The following is a 25,351-nucleotide window of genomic DNA, read 5'->3' as shown; positions in this document are numbered from 1 at the left end:
CAATGGGTGTCCGTGCTAATCAACTCTGTGCTTAATTGAGGCCTGTTCCGCCGGTGCCTCTGAAGATGTCAATACCAGCCCTCGCTGCTGTGCAGCTGGTGCCGGCACGCGGCCGACGGGCATCAGGCTCACATCCACGCATGAGCCTTTCAGTGAAACTGGGGGAAGCGAGCTCAACGCCGAGGCTCCAGTGACTGCTTTCGTACTGCCTGGTGAGACCTGCAACAGCTTGTCCCATTCCTGCGCTGGCAGGGCAGTCCGCTGGAATCTGGATTTACAGAGCAGGGCAGCAGGGAGAACCTTCCTTTTAGTTCAGCTCCGTTGCATGTATCTTCATTCTAACTACTGCTAATGAGATTCAGTCCTTTCCGGCTACTCTCAGCCCACCTGTCAGCTCTACACTCCGGCACACAGGTGGGATTCTAGAAGATGTCTTGTGGCTGATAGTAAACTTTCTGAGGAAGGGTGTAGTGCAGTGTCAGGAGGCGTTGAACCAGGAACTTCCTGTTAACAACACCCACCCCCTGACCACTGCACCACTAAGCCTCCTGAAAGGCACCATTAAGAAACACTAAAAGGTAGAGTCTATCCCAGCAAGCAACAGGCACAAGGCACCCTGTTAAATGGGATGCCAATCCATCGCAGGGCGGACACACAGACACACACTCACACCAGGGCCAATTCTCCCAGAAGCATGAGACCTACAGAACCTACAGAAACATGGGGTTACAAACTCAACACAAATAGCACCTCAGATCCAGAATGGAACCTAGGGCCACAGTGCTGCGAGGAAGCAGTGTTAACCTCTGGACTACTATGCCGCCCCGTGCCGACAAACTCTACAACAGGCATGATCCCAAGGATTCCCAATCCTGGTCCTGGGGACCCCCACGCTTCCGGGGTCGTGCTCCACCCGAGCTCCCAAAGAAATAGTGGAACCCTCAATAGACCCAATACCAGATTGCTTTTGGGCTCTTCCTTTGTTTCCAGTTCCTAAACGTGTGAGAGATCTGACTTTCAACCACTGCATTTCATAAGCAAATCTAACCAAATCTAACCAAATCTAACCGGCGTCCTGGCCAAATTTCCCCATTGGCCCTTACTAATAATCCCCCTCTTTGAATTGGCTACATTACTCTGCTCTCCTCCCCACTGATAGCTGGTGTGTGGTGAGCATTCTGGCGCACTATGGCTGCCGTCGCATCATCCAGGTGGGGCTGCACACTGGTGGTGGTGGAGGGGAGTTCCCATTACCTGTAAAGCGCTTTGAGTGGAGTGTCCAGAAAAGCGCTATATAAGTGTAAGCAATTATTATTATTATTATTATTATTATTATTATTATTATTATTATAACCTCCCATCCAGGAGCACGAAACAAAAGCCTTGCACAGGGTTCCAACCGAGTGACGTGTTGGTTCAGCTGAGGGCTCATTTGAAGTCAATTGAGGACCCCAAGTCTGGATTTGAGTCCAGGGCCAGCACTGCAGGCTTCCAAGCCCCCCACGGTGCCACCATCCCTTCGGAAGCGATCAACTTAATCTGTCAAACATCAAACGCTAAATGGGGGTCAAAGCAAATTCTGCAAGTTCAGTGCTTCTCCATTCCACGAGCTACTGTGCTGTGCCAGGACAGGGGTGCCCAGTCTAACACTGGTCGGCCTGAAAGCCTCTATTCGCTGGACTGGCGTGGCTGCTGTCTCAGGGTGTGTTTGGGTTACAGCTGTCGCGCAGACACGGGGCTGGGCAGAGGAGGTGCCGTTCTGCAGGGATTCCAGGACCCGAACAGCGACGTCGGTGAGAGCAGCAGGTGGGATCCAGCTTGCCTTCTCCGAGGCCAGAGCTACTACTGTAGATCTGTGACGAAGGGGATATCGTGCTTCACCAACGCCTCACAGACAGGGCTGCAGACAGAGCCTCTCTGTCTTCTCAGCTTCCCTGACACCTCCGCATCCCCCCCTCTCTGTCTCTCTCTCTCCCCCCTGTATTCCCCACTCGTTCTGTGTTATTCTCACTAATTGAGTAGCTGCTTTAAGACACAGATCGACGTCTGTCTTAATCGCTTGTAGAGCTGCTGTTTTCTTTCAGACAAGCAGCCTGCGGTGACTTTGAGCTAAACTCCTAGGAGCTCATCTGCGACAAGCTTCTATTGTCCACCTTCACAAATACGTGAAGCGCTGTCACACATTCCCTCTCTCGCCATCACGCACACTCTTCCTTACACACACTCACACACACACACATTCAGACTCTTACACTCTCATACACACTCTTAAACACGCAGAGACGCACACTTACTTACACAGACATATTCACACTATGAAGGAGGCTCCACGGCCGGAACGTTGGGTTTTCTTTCTTCTCTTTTCAGCCTGGAATAAATCTACTACTTGTTCATATTCAGACTATTACACGAATACATACACACTATTACTCACACAATCATGCACCACTTTACATCATACACACTCACACATGCTCCTACGCACAGACACACACATTGATACACACACGCACACAGATTCGCACAAACATTCACAACTACCCTAACACACACATGCTTCTACACACACTGTTGTGCTGATGCACACACAAACACGCGTACACGCTCGATCATTTACACATACAGGCACACAGACATGCTCAAGCACACAGGCTCCCACACGCACAACCACAAACCTCTATGTGTGAGTTATAACAGGAAGACTGATGGGATATTTTGAGAAACAACTGAAGGGTGACTACAGCAACGATGTAAAAAAGCACCTCGGAAAAAAAGGGGGGGGTGGTGATGTGACCTCGGGGGTCATTCATAATTTATACAACTTCATTATAAACCGCAGCTGTTTGTGTGGGGGTGGGAGGGGGGAGGCATTGATGCAGTCAGTCGATAAACTTGCTCACCCAATTGGCGTCCTGAGGAGCGAAGTGAATACCTCGAGAACCACGCCCACCTCGCCGCCGCTGATTGGACGCTGGAATCGCCGCCGTGTCATTTAAGGAGCAGGTGGAGCGGGAAGGCGACGCGCGAGAAGGTAGAGGCCAGCAAGATACGGGACGGCCTGTCCGTGAGCTCGCAAGAAGTCGCACTGCACTCCTCGAGCACTTTCGACACCGCGCGGCACCCCTGCTCACGAGAAGAATACACTAGCAGGTCGATATATCCAGGTAAGAAGACTCTTTTTCATCTTCTGGGAGTGAAGTAGACCACAGTTTATTCATAGAGACAGGGAGATGATATCGAGATCAATTTTATTGTCTGCAGGAATGTCTGCATTACTGCCGAGAGCTGACAAGAAAACGCTTTGCTACTGGGCATTTACTATGAAACCACAGTAAGCAACGGCGTCTTCCAACATCGCAGTAAATATATAATTTTACCTCAAATTTATTTGCTCCAGAACTGCAATATATAGAAGCGATTTTGGAAGAGACTGGTTGAGGTGTGGCGTGGGCTGCCTTTTCTGCCCAATCCACAGACGAACACGCGGGCGTGATCCCGCAGAGAGAAGAGATTAACTCAATGTCGCAGTCGCCGACGGCAGCGTTCTCGGGGACTACAAGAGAAGTGTCAGAAAGTGTCTAATAACGCTTTTAAAAGCAACCACACACGGGTTTGGGGTGGGAATTTGCAGGCGGCGGAGGGCTGTGCAGAGCCGAATCCCGTTCTCGGGGATAAACTGAGCGGGTCAGGCATCCCAGAGTTGAACAGAACTATGCAGGAGACTGGTTGTGGGGGTTCATTTGGTGTCCATCTTCTCTGATCGGGACAAACTGTCATATAGATGCGCAGCATCTTTTCGCAAGCTTTCCAACTCGGCTCCTGCGCGTGATGTTGCCTCTCTCATGGTCTCATGGAGACGCATATCCGTGCAAGTCGTTTCGAGGCTCGGGTTAACACGCCGTCTCCGAGTCCCTTTGAGCGCGGGGTACAGCCCGTTTCTGTTCCAGGCGGGCGAGGCGCGCGGCAGCGTCGCCTCCGACAGCGCGCGCCGCGAAAGCGCAGATTCTGACCGTATGGTGGGGTGACGAACTCCGGAAACCACGGTCTGAAACGTGATTGCTTTCCGTAGGTAAACTCGAATGCTCGTTTTAAATTTCTAAAGATCTGCTACACCCAAAACAATGTAGAGAAGCGGCTCGAAGTCTTTGCATCCCACACATTTTAGCCCGCAGAAGCGTAAAAATAACCAAACTTTCCGGGCTTCACCTGTCGCGTGCAGCCCCCAGGAACTGGGCTCGTGCGGAGCGGAGGAGCGCTCCGCCGCCGGCGAAGACGAAAGGCGTTTTTCCTTCCGAGACGCTGAAAGCTCCACTGTCCCCCGTCACGGTCTCTTCTGTGGACGAGCAGATGGAGATAAAACCCTCTTTTGAGGAGCGGTACCGCTGCCGAGTGTCTCTGCGTGCGCCAAGCTCTTCGAGCGCCTTTATTTTAACGCGTTATTTTACAGCCTTGATTCTGTAACCGCGGAGACCATCGGAAGCATGAAGCGCCCCTAGACAGCAGGGCATACCTGGTATACCTGGGCTGGCTGTCCCCCACGAGTGACTCTCCTGTTCCCGCCAGGCGAGTCCCAGCCGAGGACGATGAGGAGCTGTGCGGTGCTGGCGATGCTGTCTCTCATGCTGGCTTTCAGGTCGTGTCAGTCGAGCTGCGAGGAGCCGGACGAGCCGCTGGGCGCCGAGATCAAGGTAAAGAGCCGGTGACCGTGGCCAGGGCGAGCGCGATGGCCCACGGGGGGTGGGGCACGCGGGGTACTCGGGCGGCAAGACCTGAAAGAGCGCGCGCCAGTTGGTCTGCGCGTGGCTGCAGGTGTTCGTGTCCAGCCCGGTGTCCCCCCTCGCGGAAGCGCACGAGCTCCGCCAAGCCTTCCAGAGACTAAAGATGCAGGCCGGGGAAGCGCGTGTGCGCGTGCTCGCTGAGGGCGACAAGGATAAGTAGGAGGCAGTTTTGCGCGTCTTAATGTCGGCTTGTTAGTGAATGTAATGTCTTTGCAAGGGATTACAAGTGATGCAAAAACGTTATTGCTACACCATGAATAAAAGTGACAAGGGAACAAGAAAGCAGATGGAGGTTGATGTGCGTTTTATGTACTCATGCGATACATAGAAATCCTTTAACTGGAGGGTGAGACGTTACGTATCCCTGAGAGAGGTAAGGGGAAAGACTTCGGAGCGCTGTCCAGATTTCCAAGGGATACGTGGACACAATGCTGGAACAGCAATAGTACCGGAACGACCCCTCCTCTCATCCCACAAAACGGAAGGGACGGTGTTTCCCGAAAAGACCGCTTGGAAAAACTGTCCAGCTGTGTGATAGATGACGTAGTCGGCGTGACCAAATATCCAAGTAATTCAACGGGTTCAAATCCCACAGAAAACGAAGACGCAAAAAGAAGGGTGTTGATATTATGGTCTGGTTGCCCCTGTTGGCACACACCAGATTCAGACTAATGTTGACGACCTGCTTTCCAGAACAGTGTTGACGTTGTCAGAAAGGCTCGGGTATCGGTGTTGACCCCTTATGACGTCATCACGGATCGCCCGCCGGCTTGAGTCACTTGAATGGTCTGAGTGCATCACCACGTAACTTGAAAGCAGAAGAGAACTACCAACCACTGTGCATAGAGACCTAAAATCCGTCCTGAGTCTCTGAATACAGGACTTGAAGACTGTATCTTGTATTCAAATTATAACGTAATGGTGAATTAGATCCCTTAAAATGTATTAATCGTTGCCTAGGTCAAACTGAAACGGATATAACACCTAGACTACAGGAAGCGCCAGAACGGTCTGTGGTTTAAATTGGCCTGCGAGACCATCGCAAATGTGGATGAAACGACTTGTAGTACACTACTATTTATTTCAAACACTTTTAAAAACGCACTTCAAGCATAGCCTGTCAAAACGATAACAGTCATGCATGAAGTGTTATGACTTATCACTGTACTCAACGGTTACATGTTGAGTACTGTGTGGGGAAGTGTGTTAATTCAGCCGAGAGGCAGGCGCATCAAGGCAGCACGCTCAAGCCTTCATGTCCGGTTTTGACTTGGGTAGAGACCGCGGACAGCACCGGGGTAACCCTCCCTCCCGTCTTGAGGGGGTGACGTGTTGTCGAACTCCCCTCAGGACAGCCCGAACCCGAACACCCTCCCCCGCGGGTTCCTGAAGAGGTTCTATGACGGCTTCAACTATGACGGCTTCGTGGGGCTCATGGGCAGGAGAAGCACAGGTGAGTGTCGAGGGCACACTGGGCTTTCCGCGGAGGAAAGCGGTCAGACCTGGCGGCGGCGGGGCCCATACACGGCGTACCTCAGGCGAGATGACGGTAGAATCACAGGGTCCACAGCAGTCCTCTGACAGCGCTGAGGGAGTCTTCAGCTCTACTCCTTACACTGTATTCGAAGCGTTACCTTGGTCCCGGGTTCACCGGAGACCGGCCGCCTCGTTCAACCGCCCTTTCTCGCGCCACAAAGAGCCTCGCGCCGAACTGCGTCACTTCCTCGCTCTGCCCGCGTTTATCGGAACCTGTCGCGTGCCACCGTATCTTGAACCCCAGATGCCTTTTAATATGATCAAAATGCAAAAGTCAAACGAACCGGGTCCTATTTCACTTGACTGGCTTTACTGTAACTAGAGGGCTTTAGAAATGGATGATGTAAAACTATCCCCACCCACCCACTTCTTACTAAATTATTTACAAATTCCCGTACGTTGTTCGGGGTGTGTGGAGCCTGGAGGTACTGAAGTCTCGCAATGAATCACCTGTTGCTGGCGGACATCCCGCCCGGCTGCGGACGTGGCGCTCCGTTAGTCTCTAAAATCCCCTGCAGGGGACCCCGGGAGAAATCTAACCCGACTGCGCCGGCTGTTTGCGGATACGTCTTTTATGAGCCTCAAAGTGGATTACCAGCCTAAATTAAATTCTGTCTTCCCGGGCTAGCCGCATCTCCCAACCGCGTTACAGTCCCTGCCGGCTAGCAGACGACGGTAATGGCTGCGGACGAGTCTTGATCGTGCTGGAGTTTACCGCCGACTCGAGGATAGATGGAGGATATTAATGTTGGAAGCATGCCCGGGCAGTGCTTGGACGAGGTCGATGGGTCTTGGAGCCAGTTACATCGCATTAGCGCGGCGAGAGCGTGTTTTCTGTGTGAAACCGGTACTGTAGCTGGGGGGAGGTGCGTGCATTATATGTACTCGGAAGATAAGATGGGAGAAATACAAGATCTGACACGTCGCCGTCGGTAATAAGCCGCATTTTACTGCAGCGCGAGGTCTGCCCGCCATCGCTGATGGGTTCTTGAACCGGAGTTAACCCAATTGAGCCTCGCGAGCAGGAGCATCGGGACTCCCGAGGGAATTAACCTGTGTGCGCAGCTGGGACAGGGCGTGGCCTGACGGATTCCTCCGGGATCTGATCTATCCGTAGCCCCATCCCATCCCATTCCTGCAGCAGGACGGACTTCAGCTGGGCGTGAGAGGAGGAGGGTGGTGGTGTGTGGGGACTGAACAGGATAGGTGCGCTGGTTTCCGGCAGGGGTGAGGTCAGGGGATTGTTCTGGTCGTGGAAGGTGATGGGATTCTGTCTCCTGCTCCCCTAGTCCAACCCCCCCCCCCCCCCCCCCCCCACATTCATTAGCCGGGGTCCCTGTCCTGGCTCCGTGCTCTTCCCGTGTAGACGCTGGGGTGAGCAGCTGTTCACACAGGGTGCTGCCGGACCTTCAGGCAGGACACGGCCCCATACTGAGCGGACAGCAGACCCTCTCCCCTCCCTCCGAGACACTCGGCGATTCCGAGCTCGTCAAAGCTCCCCTGAGACTTTCCGTTAATCTGTCCATCGGTTTTCCATTGCTTCGTGCTATTCCGGTAGCTTCTGTTAGCAGATGCGCGATTAATTGCCCCCCCAATATCTGTCCATTTTTCCTGTGTTAAAACGAAGGGCTCCAGGAAGGAGACCGGGCCTGATCTCAAAGCCAAAGGAGATCGACCCGTTTCCTTCCGCCGACACCCTCTAAGGAACAAGGCTGCTCAGGAATTGTGGGGCCGCCCGGTTCCGATCCGTTCGGACCGCCGTGTCTACCGGGTTCCTGCTGTAGGTCTGCTCGAATCCGCCCCCGAGGAGCCGGGAGACGTTAGCAAACGAGTCCAATTAAGCAGACAACGATCTGACGGAGAGCAGTCGGATGAAGGCGCTGGGACTCGCCCCGCCCTCGGTCACGGACTGTAATGGATATCGTTCATTACACCGCGCTAACGCTGCCTCGCCGTTTATTGAGCCATCCTTCATCCCCGCCTCCTAACTTCTAGAAATGGGTAGGAAGAACAAATGGAGGTTTGAACTCGTGTAGCGCCGTTCCCTCAGGGGGACCAGCCCGTCTATTTGAACTCCGACCTCTCCAGAAGTTACAGTTGGCTCGACTGCGGTTCGGTCGAAACCCACAACAGTGTTTAGTGTCTGGGATCGGGTCGGGTTCATTCGATCCGGTAGTTTTTTTTTTTCTCTCTTTTGTAATATAGTTAATGATCCTTCTCTTTCAATTACAGGAATGAACGAGTTGTCGCCACAGAAAAGTAAGCGCTCGATGATTTGTCGCCTGGTCCTTGTGTTTGTGTCTCTGCCCCTATACGTGAGCCGCATTTTGCGCGTCTGACGAGCTTTTAAAAGTACTTAAAACTTGGCCACAGTATTTATAATGGCCGTTGTTGCAATCCCGTTTTGATAAACACCCCCCCAAAAAAACTGACTCTATTGCAGGGGATATGCACGATTTCTTCGTGGGACTGATGGGCCGGAGGAACACGGAAGCCGGTGAGTAGGGGGTGCGAGGACAGGCGATTGCGGCAAGAATGTGATCGTGTTCTGCAGCGGCGCCTGCCCCGTCTTCAGGCTGTGAGCGCCCCCGTGTGGCCCGTTCAGGAACCGACCTCTGAAATGCGCTCGCAGGTGGAGCTGCGGAGGGTAACGGGGTTCATCACGGGGCAAGGCGGGGTATCGCTCCCACAGCGTCTCCACCCAGCAGCAGCACAGGTCCACGTGATTCCACAGCTGCTGGAGAGTTGTGGATGTCGGAGATGGGTGCAGAGTCAACACCACTTACAAATCGTGTTTGCTTTTTGGTTTAGTGGGAACAAATGTACAAATATGCTCCAAGTGTGTGTGTGTGGGGGGGAGTGAAATCAATCAGCTTGTGATTAAGGACTTGACTGCAGCAAAAATCAGAGGACACAAGGGTCCCCCCAAGCCGTGTTTGGGGAACCTCTGCTCTATGCCACCCTGGTCTGGAGGGCAGCTGTCCAGTAGGGGTTAATTCCAAAGCAGCTTTTAATTGCACCAAACCGTCTATTCTGTTCAGCAGTTAATTGAGCTGAGGATCATCAACAACATGGCTTGGCAGCTCGTTCCCAACTCCTACTCAGGTCCTTCAGCCTGTCCGTGTGGGACACTCCCTTCACACTAAAGAGACTCAGGTCCTTCAGCCTGTCAGTGTGGGACATCCGGAGCCCTGGACACTCTGTAGAGATCATGGCCTCAAGTCCTGGACTCTGCTGTTCAGTGTGGCCCAGGGCACAGGGTGTGACCTCTATGCTGTACCAGTCAACCTGCCTGCTGTTTTGCAATTGCAGGGATGCGCAGCCCATTGAAACGGGAGTCCTACCCCGAGTCCAGAGGAAGTCTTCTCCCTAACAAGTGCAAAATGAGGTAAGAGGAGAGTCCTCCAGCCTGAGGGAGGTGAGGGACAAGTCCGGCCAGCGTCCAGCCAAGACCCCTTCCATTCCTGGCATCGTGTGGAACTCCCTGCCACCTCCTCATCTGTCCCTGGCTGCCCCCAGTCAGCCCTGGATAGGTTGTAAAAGCAGAGCGCCTGTCTGCGGGAGCCCTGGCTCTTAATTTCGGCTCAGCAGGGCCCGAGGGGATGCCAGTCTTGGGGCGGAGCTCTATTCTGAGTAAAGCTGTCCCCTGTGGGCCGTAACACAGCTGCCCTGAACTGCATGCCTGGATCATCTCTGATGCATGGGGGGGGTAAAGATGTAACTATGGCAGGAAACCGACTTTCAGGATTGCACAACCCGACACAATTATGAGAAGACAGACATGCGGGCAGGTTAACTGGCTTCAGGGAAGATTAGCCCTGGTGTCTGTGTCTGTGTCCCCTGTGATGGACTGGTGTCCTGTCCAGGGTGTACCCCGCCCTGCTTGCTGGGATGGGCTCCAGCTCCACCGCGACCCACGGTTGGATAAACCCGGAGAAGCTTGACTTCCGAGCTCGGGGTCGGTCCTGCTCTTTGGCGGCTCAGCCACCCCCAGCTCCTCCGCTCCTCCCTGATCGCCGCGCCGATCGCTGTGGCTGCTCCGTCCATAAGGCTCTACACGGAGTTGCATCCTGTGAGCTGCCCGCTTATTAACAGCCAAAAGCGCTAAGTGGAATCTTAGTTTCAGTCTTTCATTACCGCAATTTATGAAACAACTTGTATTTCAAGCGCGGTGTTTGTATACTCTGTTCACCTAGGCTGTAGACGTTTTATAGTTACAGTTATGGGCTGTGTGATTTTACTGAGTGATAATGTAGTGTGAAGGGCGTTGAACGGCACCTTAACGATTTCCTATTGCTTTAGACAATGCCCGTGATTCCGGTGTTCCGGAGCGGGGCTGAACCGCGAGAAATAAAGAACAACGCGAAAATAATGCGAACGGCAAAGTGATGCGGAGTCCCAGTGTTTCCCGCTAGCTGTCGCCGTCGGATACTCGTAAACGTCCCTCCAGGAAAACCTCATGATCTCTCCCCACCCCCTGACCGCGTGTGTTTACCGTCTGCAAGTCGACACGGGGGTCATTGCTCTCATACTGGGGCTGGAGCGGGGAGACAGCCGGCTGTGGGCGTGCTGCCGGCCCGGTCCCGTTCCACGTCTCTGCTGGGGCTGCGGACGGGCACAGCGCCAGCCCTTCCTGTGACCCGGTCCGGTCCTGCCCCGGCTGGCCTCCACCAGAGGGTAGAACGGGTTATTTTAAGATTTAAAAAAAACCCCACGAGAAACCAATGAGCTACAGCTAAGATCCCCGTAACCCTTGGCCGTTAATAAAATTAAAATAGTTAACCGAGAGGCGCTTGTCAGACCCTGCCCCACAGTTTGCCAACAACGCGATGATCTCGGTGGGCTCGCTCTAGAGATATAGGACACTTTGCGGCTGGTGAGCCCGCTGCTGCTATCTTACTTTCTTCATTCCGGGCGGGTTCCCCTAATCCATTTCCCGAGTCCTTCTCCCACGATCACTTTGCTTCCTTTGACATACCCCACGCGTGGATTTCGTGCCGTGCTGAAAGTTTCCATAAACTTTTACTAAATGATAACGGTTGACGAAAGAGGGGGAAAAAAATCGTATTTGACCTCTAACATAATTGGCAGCGGTTGGGTTGACGTAACAGGGTGACTTGTTTGCAGCTGTACTAGCCCAGAGTCGGCTTACTGGAGCAGGACCTGAGGCGTTTTAAAGGCCGGCAGTCTGTACCCTTAATACAGCGGCAGATCGAGAGGTCTGAGTACCTCAAAAACAAGCCTGTTCCGTCTCAGAATCCGTTTGCTAATTGTTCAAGCGGACCCAAGCGCCGGAAGATACTCGGGAGCTGAGCGAGAGGACCCTGCCCCCCCCACACACGTGGGGCCGCGTTACCCCCAAAGCAGCGGGGTGGCCCCTGGTACGCGCGCTCTTCACGTGCCTGTCTGCCGTTTCAGGTTCCGTCGAGGCGCGTAGCCCAGTGGGACCCCGGACCCTCCTCCTCCTCGGACCGCGTCCCCGCCGCGGGCCTGCCGCACCGTTTCCGGGAACTTGAAATCTTATTTTCTATAAAGAGCTTCTGATTCTGAGCAGAAATAAAAAAAATAAAATAAGAGACTGGTTTTGGAATTTACCAGAAACGTCACTCTGTTCCATGTTACTCAATGTTGTGAAACTGTGCCGCTGTAGCTGTATACAATATGTACATATATAGATCTACTTAAAAACTATTTCCCTCCCCTCACATGAACTGTCATTATTGATTGGTGTATATCGTTTTTTTTTGTAGAGTTCACTAATTTTTGTAAATAAAAGTGAGTTATTTGATTTCGTAAGCTCTTGCTTCTTGACGGAAAATAAGGGAAGAGAGTGTTTTTATCTGCACCACCAGCGATTTTAACCACGGGAGCCGAATCCGACTGAGCAGGTGAAAGGCTGACTTGCCTTTTCAGATGAGGTTTATTTGCATTTTGCAAAACATCCTCCTAATGCCATACTCTAACAGAAGTACTGGGATACTGAGGGCTCCATACTGTACTTTGTTACTTATAAACATTTACGCCAGGGCATTAAGGGCAGGGTGGCACAGCACTAGGGGCCCTGGGTTCAATTCCGGACCTGGGGTGCACTCTGTGTGGAGTTTGCATGTTCTCCCCTTGTTCACATGGGCTTCCTCTGGGGGCTCCAGTTTCCTCCCCCAGACACGCTGGTAGATTAATGGGCTTCTGGGAAAACTGGCCCTGGTGCGAGTGTGTCCGTGTGTGCCCTGCACTGGACTTGTATCCCGTCCAGGGACGCCCCTGGCTCGAGCCCATGGCTGGCTGGGAGAGGCTGCAGCTCCCCTAAAACCCTGAAATGGAAGAAGCAGTTAGAAAATGGATGGATGGAATTAAGTGCTGCTCCCCATGATCGTGCACAGATGAGGCTCTAAGAAGCAGTAGGGGGTAGGCTACTGTGTTAAGTTTGGCTCTATCAATCGGAGATCCCCAACCCTGATTCTGGACCCAGCCCAAGCTGTCGTTACAGGCTGATTTTAGTTTTCTCTTCGGAGATTTCCTTTCAGCTCTCAAAGGAGTTTTGTTATCGGGATCAACACCACTTCTTCATCGTACCGATATCCCAGTTTGGGATCGCTCTCATTCAGGTGTGCTGCCTGAATGGTAACCAGCCCGACAACTGTGGACATGTCTAATACGGGATCACACCTCCCGTGGGCAGGTCCCATACAGTGCCACTCCCCACGGGGGCAGATCTGCTAGCGTCCCTCCCTGTGTGGCTCAGACAGGCAGGAGTGACGCCGTACTTGCTCACACATCGCTCAAGCACCGAGTGCGGCTGCACCAGACTGACCTGCCAGCAGGCAGAGGCCCGGCCACGTCAAGTTCGTGTCCCACAGCTGTGGAAACGGCGCCCATGAAGCGGGGGTACTTCCGACACACAAGTTCAACAAGAGTCTAAACCGGCTGGAACGAACCAGGGCTGGGAGACGCTGTCAGAAGTCCAACTGATTGCAGTTGCTATCTGCCATCAGCGGTGGAGAGGGGAGGGAATTCAAATTCTGCATGAGTGCAGGGAAGAGGGACAACTCCACAGGAGCCGTCTAATTGCAGGGAGAGAGACGACTAATAAGACACAACCTTAAAGGTACCGTGCCTTATAATCAGCTGGAAAATAGAGGTAATTTAGTTTTTTTTGTGCAGAAATGAAGCGACAGGCCCACAGTGAGGGCAACACAGCTGTCTCAACACTTGCACCCAGGAGCCTTTGCAGAAGCGCTTCCGGAAACGAACGCAATTCCTTTCGACTCGAGCTCTTCGCTCCCAGGGCGAGCGACGTCACAGACGGTCGTCTTTCGATGGCACGACTCCTGAAAGGAATTCGGGGAAACGGGCCCCGCTCTCCATGCGCCAAAGAACCGAACACCTTTCACACGATGAATATGTAAGCTAGGCTTTTATTATACTGAATAGATCCTGTGTACAGAACAGCTGGTCCCTTTTCAGCGCAGTCATGTGGTGCCAGAAGAAAAGCAGACGGCACACAGCTCGTAATTAGCTCTGTGTGCTGGAGCTTTTTAAAGCCGTACACAGAGGCGACATACAAACGCATCTGAAAATCACTTCGTTATATCAGCACTTCTGAAGCAAGAGCCTGGGCTCCCTATAATATAGACAATTACCTAAATGCCAAAATTAATGCAACAAAAATTAAAACTTCAAGTAAAAAACAGCAGAAATACCAAGTGCCACCAGAGTGCTACACAGTGAGGAAGTACCCTTTACACACAAATAATATTGAGAATGGGGAGGAAAAGCTGTCATTTTTTATCTCTTATAAACACCTACTTTGCCACACAAGCATCAGATTTGCGATTCAAGACTGGTGACACCCAGAAATCTTGGTCCATTTAAAAATATGCCTGGGGCACCCTTACTTCTCAATGTGATTTTACAGCTCACCCACCCCCCCCCCAACTCCCAAACACCAAGAAAGACATTTAATCAAGAAGCAGTATTGCACGATTTGTAACAGGTCCTTCATAACATGCATGTCCATTCCTGGTGCTGGAGGGCCAGTGTCTCTCCAAGTCTTAATTTCTGCTCAGCTCTTAACAAGATCAATCACCTTATTAGTGGCTTACCAATGTCACACAGGTTGTCCTTGGATACTGTTACTTTAAAGAGACCTGGACACCCTGCAGACACACTGACCCCCCCCCCCAGGACCAGGACTGGACACCCTGCAGACACACTGACCCCCAAGGACCAGGACTGGACACCCTGCCGGTATACTAGTTCCCTCCTGAACTGGCATTTTACACCAATGATTTATATTAACAAACTAGTGCAACACACCAGGCGCTCACCCTGCTTCTCCTCTTTGGCGTACCACGACTGTTTTTGGTGGCCAGCAGCATTTGTTTTCACACCACAATTTCCCAGCTCTTTGTGGTCACCTTTTCCCATGAAGCTCAACACCCCTGCAAGCAGACATCCGGCCTTGAAGATCCCCTAATGCTCCCGTGATGACACCCCAATTGCAAGACAGGCAATCCCATATTAGTCCAGAGGAGCTATCCTAACATCCAAGACCTGGTTGCACCAGAAATGCCTTAAATATGTATATATTGTATGTATATATTACTAAATAAGGATGTTGTTGCAGCTCACTGGCCTACTGATCTTAGCGCAGCCCTTTGCAACATCTTTATATTGAAGGAGCACTTAAGGGGAAAAACTGCAGTGGAATCCAGTTAAGATGTGCTGGACCCCCGGTTCCCTGCAGACCCTACAGGACTGTTGGTACCCAGGACCGTGAACAAGAGCAGGGGCACCACCCTCTCCCGTCAGGAGAGCTGTCCCATCACATCTTTGGACTCAACATAAGGCAACTCTTTGACGGTGCCCAAGGTGAACGAGCTCACAAACACTGGAAGAAGCCAGAGAACAGGGCAAGCTCACCCTGGAGGATGAAGGAACACTTGGTCTGGGCACGGTGAACGTGGCACAGCCAGGCTCACATACCGAGGCCACACAGCCCCTCTCAAATCATTACTCTTCTCCCTCGCACAGGGAACACTAGTGCCAAGCTTGCATGGAGACTGTGCTACAGTTTTCAAAACGTGTTGGACTTTCTTCACTGCTTCATGGGTTCTAGTCCCACACTATAAAGGGAGATAAAAGAGTTCTATGTATTGCTGGCGTACACAACCCACATTTTGGAGCGCCACAGTGTGTACAGGTATTCATTCCACCCGAGCGCTTAACGCCCCGTTTCGCACCCGGGCACAGGAGACATACGGAGACCTGGAGACCAACAAGACCCAATGGACCGAGGCCCTCTGGGACACAAATCATTCTAGATTGCTCCCAGAAGCCCTGCATGATTGCCTTTAGCCTACTCAAAATATAAAAATTAAACACTTTCCAGCTGTCCTACAACACCTTTGCCACTTGTAGGTTTAAAAATGAGCGCAAGCGTCTGTGCCCAGTTGCTCGTGTGCACTTTGTTCCGAGTGTATAACTAAGACACAGGGGTGTGTGTGTGTGTGTGTGTGTGTGTGTGTGTGTGTGTGTGTGTGTGTGTGTGTGTGTGTGTGTGTGTGTGTTCGTGTTCACACGTTCACAAGGAAAACAGGTTCTACTGCTGCTTCTCCTTGGAGTCACCAGTCCTGTTCTCGGCCGGTTCCTTCTTTGCCGCGACTTCGGGCTGCTTAGCCTCGCCAGCTTCTCCCTCGCCCTCGGGCCTCTCCTTTTCCGGCTCCTTCGGCGCCTGCCGGTCCCCGCTCCCCCCCCTGTCCGGCAGCCGGTCGAAGCCCTCGGGCAGCGGGGGCCGGTAGCGGTACTGGTAGCCGTAGGCCCGCAGGTGGTAGGTGTAGTACTCCAGGGCATACATGAGCTGGGCGTCCACATAGTGGAAGGAGATGGCCAGGTCCGAGCAGCACTGCGGGCCCTAGAGGAACAACATAATGAGCAACATGAAGGGGGCGCAAGCTCAGGTCTCGCCACTGGAGGACTGAGGTTAGAGACGAGAAAGAGCTCCAAGAGTCTCTCACACTCTCACACAGCTTTCAACATGCTTAAGAGCTGGAAACAGCAAAACTTCCACTCTCAAGATCACAGCTGGATCATCACCCATCATCTAGATCAGGGCTTCCCCCGTCCTGGGCCTGGTGACCCCCATATCTGCCCTTGTTCCAGTCCAATTACAGAATCAATCGGGCATCTGGGGAGCCCAAGAGGAAATAACCCAGCTCAGCTCTCAGAATCTCCCATTTCTCTCGCAATCGAACCCCCAACCGACTTCATACCAGGATCAGTTCGCCATTCTCAGCTCTTAATATTGTTGGAAGTTGCCGTTCACAAGTTAAATAAAAATCCTTAAGTTTGGAGTAAAAAAAAAACTGCAAATATTCCACATAAGCAACTTGCTCGTTTGACTGAGGCCTTAATGAGGTAATTAAGCTGGGCTGAAGACCAGCTGGTGTGCGGTCCTCGGGCCCAGAGGCGCCCATATGTAGGGAATGATGTTGGGCTGTCATCTGTCAACTTCGGATTTTTGTGGTTGGCACAAAGATGCCCCCCCCAGATGCCAGGGGGTTAAACCCCTGCAATAGTACCACTGCCTGTTCTGATGTAGACCATGAGGGAGTGTGCCACTTCCTGATGGATTACAACCAATCACACTATGCCTTATCAATACAATTGTACGGGCAGCACTGTGATGGAGCAGTGTCGCCAACTGAAACTGCAGACGGCCCCGCAATCCAATTACCGAATCCACAGGGCATCCGAGGTGCCCAAGAGGAAACAATCCCACTAATGACAGCTTTCATTCCTGGCTCCTGACGACGTGCCCCACCAGGATCACAGAGGATCCTGGTGTTATCCGACATGAGCCGATACTTGACGCTCAAGGGTGTAGCGCAGTGGTGAGCACGCCCCGTGTAGCAGGGTCCCCCCCCCACTGTGTTCAGTTCCGGACCTGGGGCGCTATCTGCGTGGAGTTTGTATGTTCTCCCCGTGTTCGCGTGGGTGTTCTCCGGGTGCTCCGGTTTTCCCGAAAGCTGGCCCTGGTGTGGGAACTGCAGCAGCAGCCGCCCAGCGAGCACAGAGAGGGAAGGAACTTGCCTCCACGATGGGGTAGAAGCAGTAGTTCCAGTACCAGAAGCTCTTGGAGAACTTGCCGGTCAGGTGGTGCTCGGGGACGAACGGGTGGAAGGTCTCCCGGTGGAGGGTGTCCCTGGAGTCGCCCGCCAGGACGCCCATCTTCTCCATGCACTGGCCGAGCGCCAGGTCCTCCACGGAGGTGGTGTGGGAGCACACCTTGGTGCGGAAGCCCTCCACGAAGCGGTGCAGGGCCTCCCTGCTGAGGACGTAGCCCGCGCCGCCGCTCATGTAGCCCTGCTTGGCGTAGGGCTTGAAGCGCTTGCCGAAGTAGATGGGCTCCTCGGGGGTGTGGTTGGCCAGCACCCAGCGCAGGTTGTCCACCACCACGAAGGTGTCGTCGTCGGCCTTGAGGAACCAGTCCGCCTCGGCCGCGTGGTGCTCGTGGACGTAGTGGAAGGCGCGGATGGTCTTCCAGTAGAGCTGGTCGCGCCCCTCGCCCGTCTTCAGCCCCACCGTGGGGAAGTCGGGGTCGTCCACGGAGCTCATGAACACCAGCACGTTGCAGTGGCGGCTCCAGGTGGCCTTCACGTGCCGCGCCTTGGTCTCCAGGTTGTTGGGGCCCGTCATCACCCAGCACAGGATGCGCACCTTCCTGTACAGGTCGTCCGCCACTCGGCTGTCTTCCCCTGGGGAAACGAGCATAAAAAAAAACGGAACGCTTGAAGAATCGCTCTCTGCCCTGCCCCGCCTCGCCCCGACTGCAGCTGATCCACCTTCGATCTGCAGCCCCAGCCTGGCACCGCCGGCAGCACGTCCCCGCTGGCACAGACGCAGGCCCGGTGTATCTGCTGCCCCCTTCCCTGTAACGATTCCCGCTGGAACAGAGTGCTTCTGGACGCTCTGCTGCTAAGCAAGAGAAGGAGGCAGAGCCCCGACATCTCAGATTTCACTTCCAAATTCCCCCTGCTCTCCTGGCACGGCAGCCTTCACTGGCAAGTCTAGATGGAGGACAGGAGGCCCCCGTTTCCTTTCGTCTCCAGAATCACTCAAGACAGGGCGGGACGGAGCCCTGCGGGGGACCAGCTTCTCAATCCCGCCCGCTCCCGAAATATTTTACTTCATGTGCAGCACTATTCCGCAGTACCAGCCCCACACTCTTGCTTGGTTTTAAAAAAAGGGGGAGGTTCTTTTATATTTCAGTATTGTAGATGTATGAAGCCAAAAAGCACACAAAATCGCTAATTACACCATAAATAACATGTACCAGAGAGTAAAAGTGGAAGTTACAAGGAAATGCACTCAAAACCAAGAACAGGAGGCACTGCTTTACACCAAGAGTGGTAGGGGTCTGGAACTAGGTACCCAGCCATGATGCTGAAGCCATGCGCCTGGTTTCTTTGAAGAAACAGCAGGATGAGAATTTGGGATCAATGACCAAACACTCTAGATTGGCTCCCCTTGTCTTTAATTGTGCGTTGTGTTCTTCAAATGAAACCGGTTAAACACGCAATTCAAAAAAAAAAAAAACATCTACAATTTCGAGTTTGGGTTGACCAATTTCTTACTGTGAGACTGTGGAACGAGTGATGTCCTGTCAGTTCACACTTTCCAAATAAGAAGCAGGGTTGCGGTACTTAATTTACATGAATATCAAAAGATAACATACATTGTAGGAAATTCCCTAAAGCATACGAAACACCAACAACACCCATCGTAAACGATTCAACGCTTCACCTACTCCTTAGGGCACCATTAATACTCCTAAGTATTAAAACGAGGATGTATAATTTTGTTTTGTGCATTTCATTGTTATCGAGGGGAAAGTTCAGTATTTCTGATTTTGAAGACATAATTCCCCTTCAGCAGATTCTGTCCGTTAAATCCGAAGTCTGTTCAACCCAGGGTTTACTGTTCTATCAGAGCTGCCTGGACGAGGGGCCTCCTGTCCTGGGCGCTGTCCGTTAGATTCCAGGAACAGTACTTTCCAAGGAAGAGGGAGGTACAGCTCCACCGGCCCCAGACTCTGTTAATGATGAATCAGCATGAAACGGTGGCTGGAGAGACACGCATACCTGCACAGGGTATCAAGTTCAGCCCTTTCACAGACTGTGGGGATCTGCCAGAACAGAATCTAGTGGGTTTCTCCAATAGCCGTGCTCACAAGCTGCACACACATTGTAACAGCTCACAGGGGCCCTCACACAGGGAGCAGAGCGCCTGCCTCCCATGCAGCACTGGAACCGCAGCCATGAAGTCGAGCCCTAAACGGCTCATGAGACCAGAACGAAAAAACCCCAAATCAGCAGCCCTAACTGTGTTTAAAATACAGCCCTCGGGGCGGCATGGTAGCGCAGTGGGTAGCTGTGCTGGGACCCTGGGTTCAATTCCTGGGGTGCTGTCTGTGTGGAGTTTGTATGTTCTCTCTGCGTTCGCGTGGGCTGCCTCTGGGTGCTCCTGTTTCTTCCCACCACAATCCAAATACAAACTGGTAGATTTAACTGGTTTCGGGAAAACTGGCCCTTCTGTGACCCTGTGTGCCCTGTGATGGACTGGCGTCCTGTCCAGGGTGTACCCTGCCTTTTGCCTGTTGCTTGCCGAGATAGGCTCCGAATTCCCCCGTGACCCTCCACCGGACAAAGGAATGAATGAATTACTAGAGGATGGGGCCCCTGTACCTTGGAGGTGAGGGTGTTTCAGGTTGATGAGCGCCGACCCCTCCACTTTCCAACTGTCACTCCCCGTGCCCTCCGCCACCAGTGCCAGTCCCAGGCCATCGGTCTGCGGCACGTAGCTCTTCTCAAACCACACCTGGCGCAGGAAGAAGTACAGCATGCAGCTGCCCACCAGGAAGCCCAGGTAGAAGGCACACCTGGAGCTCAAGGCTGGCATCCTGCGTGCTCACTGCAGAGTCTCTCGGTTGCTCTTGGTCCCCCCCGTCTCACTCTCTCAGCATGTCTGCAAGAGGTTAGAAGAGAAAGGAACAAAATCACTCCACCTTGATGGGGGGTAAAACAGGCAGGTCACAGATTCCTGTGGGCTCAAAGCCACTGTTTCCATCTCTACACAACTAACACACTAACTAGAGGACACAAGTGGAAACTACACTGACGTGCATTTAAAACCGAACAGGAGGTGCTTACTCACACCAAAATCTATTTAAAGAGGCTGAAAGCACAGATAAGGAACACGGTGTGCTTAGAACACGGTCCAAATGCCTACGAAAGTAAAATGTAAATCTAGGAAAAGTGTGAAGAATCTATTCTTGCTTCTTGTACATGAACACAGGAAGTGATCTGATCAATTTGCTGGTTATAATCATGGAAATCTGGAACCAGCTGCCCAGACATGTTATTGTTCAAGATCCCTTAGGACCTGATTGAAATCTTCAGATTCCTCGAGGTCACAGACTGAGCAGACTCGTCCGGGATCAACAGTGAAACACAATCCAGAGGACACAGGTGCTTAACCGAGAAAAGATGGGTGGAACACAAAAGGTGGCAGAAATGTGTGGAACAAAATACCCACTCATGTTTCTGAAGCTGCCACTCTGTCTTCTTCCAAGAAACAAGGGGACAGGATTGTTAGGTCAATTAACAACCAACTCCGAAACGGGCCAGAGGCCTGTCGGTTCCCAGCTTTCTTTCATTTCTTATGCCCCAGGCGTTCAGTCCGCTGAAGTGCCTTCAGTCTGTGGCTCAAGGCCACACTGAGCAGGACTCAAGAATGTTGTCAGATCAGGTAACTGGCAGCATCCGTGGAATGCAGAGCATGGGTGGCCCTCCAGGGAGGTTATAAGATGCATGTTGTTAAGCAGTTCGCATTGTTACGATACAGAAAAAGAAAAAACACAGTCCGAAAAAAAGAAAAAGAAAAAACAGATTTTTACAAAATATTATATACTTACAAATGTATTAACAATAACAAAACTATCATTATAATCACAGTCATTTAAAAGTAAAGAGAGTAAAGAAAAACAGCAAGTTCACCTATGGAAGAGTCCCTTTGTGTCACTGCGCTGCCATGTCTGGTCTGTTAACTGTTGTTGCTAGGATTTCCCTTTCAATTCGTGTGTGTCCACCAAAACAGACACACAAGAGGCAAAGTTCAATATCCCTCGATAAACAGTCATCCAAATACACAGCGTATGAATCATGTTGGTAAGTGTAACATGACTTTAAAACGGGCCGAATCCCTCTCTGCTCAAACTCCGGCCGTTTCTCTCTCTGGTGAAGTCAAACTCCCCCAAGTTCTACACCTTTTTTGTCGCCTGCTCCTTTTTAACGATTTAAATAATCATTCTAGTAAATTCTGGTCAAGAAAGTCCAAGATAACACTACTTATTTACGTAAAGCAATGTCATTCACAAATGATGAATATTCTAGTAAATCAAAAATATTTTCAAAGGTAATTTATTCATGACAATCTGCATTCTTGTTATCTGAGAATTAGCTACCCATGCAGTTCTTAACTGCGTTATCCACTACGGGGTCCCAGGGCCGCCATAGCCTATACCTGCAGTCGACAGGTGCAGAGCAGGAAACTCCCCAGACGGGAGGCCAGTCAATTGCAAGGCAGACACAGACACACCCACAGCAGGGCCGGTTCTCCCAGGAGCCAATTAACCCGCCAGCATGTCTCTGGGCTGCGGGAGGAAGCCGGAGCACCTGGTGGAAACCCATGCAAAGCGGCGGAGAACACGCAAACTCCCCCGGAAGGGAACCCCGGGCCCCAGTGCCGCAAGGCAACAACGTTAAACACCGTGCCACCTTCCTGCCACTCTCTGAGAATTTGATCACTTCTTAATTCCCTTCCGTGACTCTCAGCAGGAAAAAGCAGCTTCCAGGTCACGGACGGATAGAAGGAGGATGTCTGCTCATGCACTAGAGGAAACGCCTGATGGACAAACATGTGGAGAGCAGCCTGTTGCGTTACCCTTTAGGTGGCAGACCTGAACCGACCACTAGATCAGGGGCTCCTAGTTCAACGCCTGCTGTTTTGTTTTTTTAATCCTCTGCATGCATGTGTATGTTTTTTGTGTTAAAGGGGTCATGTTGTGCTAAATCCATTATGTACTGTGAATGGTTTATTCTGCTGCCTCACAGGTCTTGGGTCCCGGGTTTGATTCCAGACTGGGGAGCCTTCTGTGAGGAGTCTGCGTGTGGGTCTTCTGCAGTTCCCCCCGTGGCCCCCCCTCGTGACGGGCTGACGCCCCATCCTGGGCGAGAGCAGCGTTGTCGCCCACTGTGCCACCACCCTCTCCAGAACAAGAGGGCCGCGCAGGCCCACGTACATAAAACCCCTAATATTTCTGGATATTCCAAGCCCCCCCTCCCCAGCAACGGTTTGATGTGCAAGTGTGACCGTCGCGGTTCCGCGCGGTCTCGTGCCCTCCGCCGTTCCACCCCGCCAGTTAGTCCCGCGGCACCCGGGTCTCCGGCGTAACGCTACAGGGCAGCAGCCGCATGAGCTAAAGGAGATCTCCCCCAGCCCAGGCGGCTGAGGTCCCCGCTACGCGCAGGGAGGGCGATGACGTCACCGTATTCGAACTAGCTCCGCTACACGAGCCGAGCTGCTTTCCCCCATGACTGAGCTGGCTGATCCTGTCTGGCCAGAGGCAGGCACCACACCTACTGTACACAGCAGCACTCAGGGATCCATTGTTACAGAGCTGGTATTTTAAGCTCCAGCGGAACCCGTCTGTCTAGCTGCAGAACCTGTAGTGCAGCTACACCGGTCTGGCCCCGATTGCGGACTAGAGATCAGCTGGCCGACAGCAGGAGCCCACTTCTCCAACACGCCCGTGACAAACGCGCACCCTGCTCTGGTTCTGGAGAGGGGGTCTACTGTGTCACCCCCTGGCATACTAACCCCGTATCCACACTCTAGACCCCTCTTCTCTACAACAGAGGACCAGACACAGAAATCGCCCCAAGCTCTCTCTCCTGCCCATCAGATCCAATGTCCTTCCAGTGACAGCCACTACCAGAACATCACATTTACACACCAGAGAAGCCCATACAGCCCAGCCAGCCTTTTCGGGAATTAGCATGGAACTGCTTCTCCCAGAAGCGAATTTACCTGCCAGCACATCTCTGGAAGAAAACAAAGCACCGAGAGGAAACTCACACAAAAAAAAGAAGAACATGCAAACTCCACACACACAGTACCCCAGGGATTGAACCCGGGTCCCCAGTGCTGTGAGGCAGCAATGCTGACCAGTGCCACCCTGCTGCTTGACTAACTTTCTCTATTGGTTCAGTAGAACTGAAACTAAAGCTGTCTTTATTCACGACCTTACTTATGGCTGCACACTAAATCAAAATTCCAACGCATCACAAAGTAAGAATGAAGCGATAGGAGTAAAGAAATTCAGTTTGGTTAAAAGAAGATGAAAACACCCGTCTGCGTGTCTCAGATGTTTCTGGACACTCCTTAACTGTGCAATAACCCACAGATGTTGCCGTGTTACTTTCTTGTTTCAGGAAAGCAAGGCACTAACACATGTTGCACCTAGACATCAGAAAGCTAGGAAGTTGCTAGACTAGCATTAAAAACAAAGTACAAAAAACAAACTGTCATCTATCAACCGAGATCTGTGGAAGTTATCTGCCGGCCCGCAGGTAATCCGGTCTGGCTGCTGCAGGCGCACTCTAATGAGACACGTCAGAGCGAGAAAGGGAGTTTGTGGCTACTTGTGGTGACGCCGGACACACGGTGGCCGTGCAGCGCAGATGTCAACACCTCAGTGCGGAAAACGGGAGTTCGTAGTTTCGGCCCAGGACTGAGCTCTCCCCGGGTCCGGACAGCCGGCCGATTTCGTGCAGATCTGCGACGACCCGGCCTTCGGAGTCCGGCCCCGGCGAAAATACCGAATAACACCCCCGACACATGACCCCCGGGGTGTCGGAGCTGTGCCCGTACAGCGGACAGCCCCCACTAGCGACCCCCCCGGCTCCTACCTGGGGACAGGGCGCTCCTCCCCGTCCGCGGCGCCGGGTTTAAGCCCACTGGCTCCCGCAGCGGCGCAGAGCCGCTCTCGCCTGATCACCGGGAAGCCGGTCCTGCCAGCTGCTCCTGCCCGGCCCGGAGCCGTGGGGGACCTACGCCATCCTCCGTGCCCCAGACCCAGCGGAGTGCAGGGAAGCCGCGTAGCTGCCTGAACGGCCCCGGTACTCTTTACCGTAGAGGCACTTCACCCTAGCGGCCGTGCGCTGGCGAAATCCAGACCCCCGAAGCGTGGCTGCTTCGTTTTAAACAGGAATGAGCGACAAAACGCTTTCTATAGGAGCGCAGAGTTTACAACTCGAGCGTGAGGCCATACCCCCTGTAGCGTAGGATCATATGAACACAGTATCGGACAAGACCCCTCCCCCCTCCCGCGCGGCCCTCTTTCCGTAGCAGCTTATTGGTCAGCATCCGTTGCACGCGCACGCCGAAAGCCCGCCTTCCCATGTACAGCGTGCTTTGATAGGCCGCGTGCTTCACGTGACTGCGCCCCCCTCCCCAACCAACAGCATCCGTAACCGGGGGGGGTCGGGAAAGAGGCCGTCGGCGGCGGCGCTGCCCGAGAGGTACTCGGCACCTTTTCAAATCTGTGGGATGACGGTGAGCGTCTGTTAATCCCCCACACCCCAGACATGGGATTAATTAGTTTTGGGCGGTCCGGTCACAACAGGCCCACGCTTCCTGGTCAATTTCTCAATGTTACCCTCCCCCTGAATACTTTTCAGCCCTGAAGGCGAAAACGCCCGACCGCGAAATCTAGGCCTGCCGGGTTTTAAATCTGAAGTACATCGCCCTGGGCCGTCCTGTCACCACCTGTGAGGATACTTTAAATCAGCCTCAAGTCTTTTCTGTTGAAAGAGATCCTGTTCCTCTCTTGTGGCCGAATCACTCACAGAGACTCGCCACCAAGAGAGCCAGACAGTTTAACCAGGCTGCTAACAGCAGGGAGAGAGACCGAGAGG

The 25,351-nt window shown here is 52.7% G+C and overlaps 2 protein-coding genes and 1 long non-coding RNA gene across 4 annotated transcripts in view; 1 reads left to right on the top strand and 2 right to left on the bottom strand.

The window, feature by feature from the left end:
- Positions 1-3,004: 3,004 nt before the first annotated feature.
- On the top strand, positions 3,005-12,102 carry LOC148678387 (tachykinin-3-like). Its single transcript, XM_088633420.1, has 7 exons — positions 3,005-3,164; positions 4,564-4,688; positions 6,129-6,231; positions 8,547-8,573; positions 8,758-8,811; positions 9,627-9,702; positions 11,733-12,102. Exons 2-7 carry the CDS (start codon positions 4,584-4,586, stop codon positions 11,749-11,751), a joined length of 384 nt encoding a protein of 127 aa, XP_088489546.1. The 5' UTR covers positions 3,005-3,164; positions 4,564-4,583; the 3' UTR covers positions 11,752-12,102.
- Positions 12,103-13,709: 1,607 nt separating this feature from the next.
- On the bottom strand, positions 13,710-24,741 carry LOC148678386 (glycoprotein-N-acetylgalactosamine 3-beta-galactosyltransferase 1-B-like). Of its 2 annotated transcripts, none has more exons than XM_088633416.1 (4): positions 24,344-24,741; positions 20,060-20,339; positions 17,406-18,070; positions 13,710-16,227 (listed from the first exon to the last, which is right to left on the bottom strand). In XM_088633416.1, the coding sequence occupies exons 2-4, from the start codon at positions 20,271-20,273 to the stop codon at positions 15,916-15,918; spliced, it is 1,191 nt and encodes a 396-aa protein (XP_088489542.1). In that variant the 5' UTR covers positions 20,274-20,339; positions 24,344-24,741; the 3' UTR covers positions 13,710-15,915. The 2 variants fall into 2 exon arrangements, with proteins under 2 accessions (XP_088489542.1, XP_088489543.1); XM_088633417.1 differs by lacking the exon at positions 24,344-24,741 and adding an exon at positions 21,371-22,663.
- LOC148678382 (uncharacterized) overlaps positions 13,710-25,351 on the bottom strand; it is a 104,940-nt gene continuing 93,298 nt past the window's right edge. The window contains exon 2 of the long non-coding RNA XR_015938843.1: positions 13,710-14,481. This is a non-coding gene — a long non-coding RNA (uncharacterized LOC148678382). The remainder of the gene's footprint in view (positions 14,482-25,351) is intronic.

The sequence above is a fragment of the Lepisosteus platostomus genome, chromosome 1, assembly GCF_059453375.1.
Source record: "Lepisosteus platostomus isolate fLepPlt1 chromosome 1, fLepPlt1.hap1, whole genome shotgun sequence".
NCBI classification, from domain to species: domain Eukaryota; kingdom Metazoa; phylum Chordata; class Actinopteri; order Semionotiformes; family Lepisosteidae; genus Lepisosteus; species Lepisosteus platostomus.
Note: the sequence above shows the minus strand (reverse complement) of the source record. Positions and strands in the feature narration are given on the sequence as shown.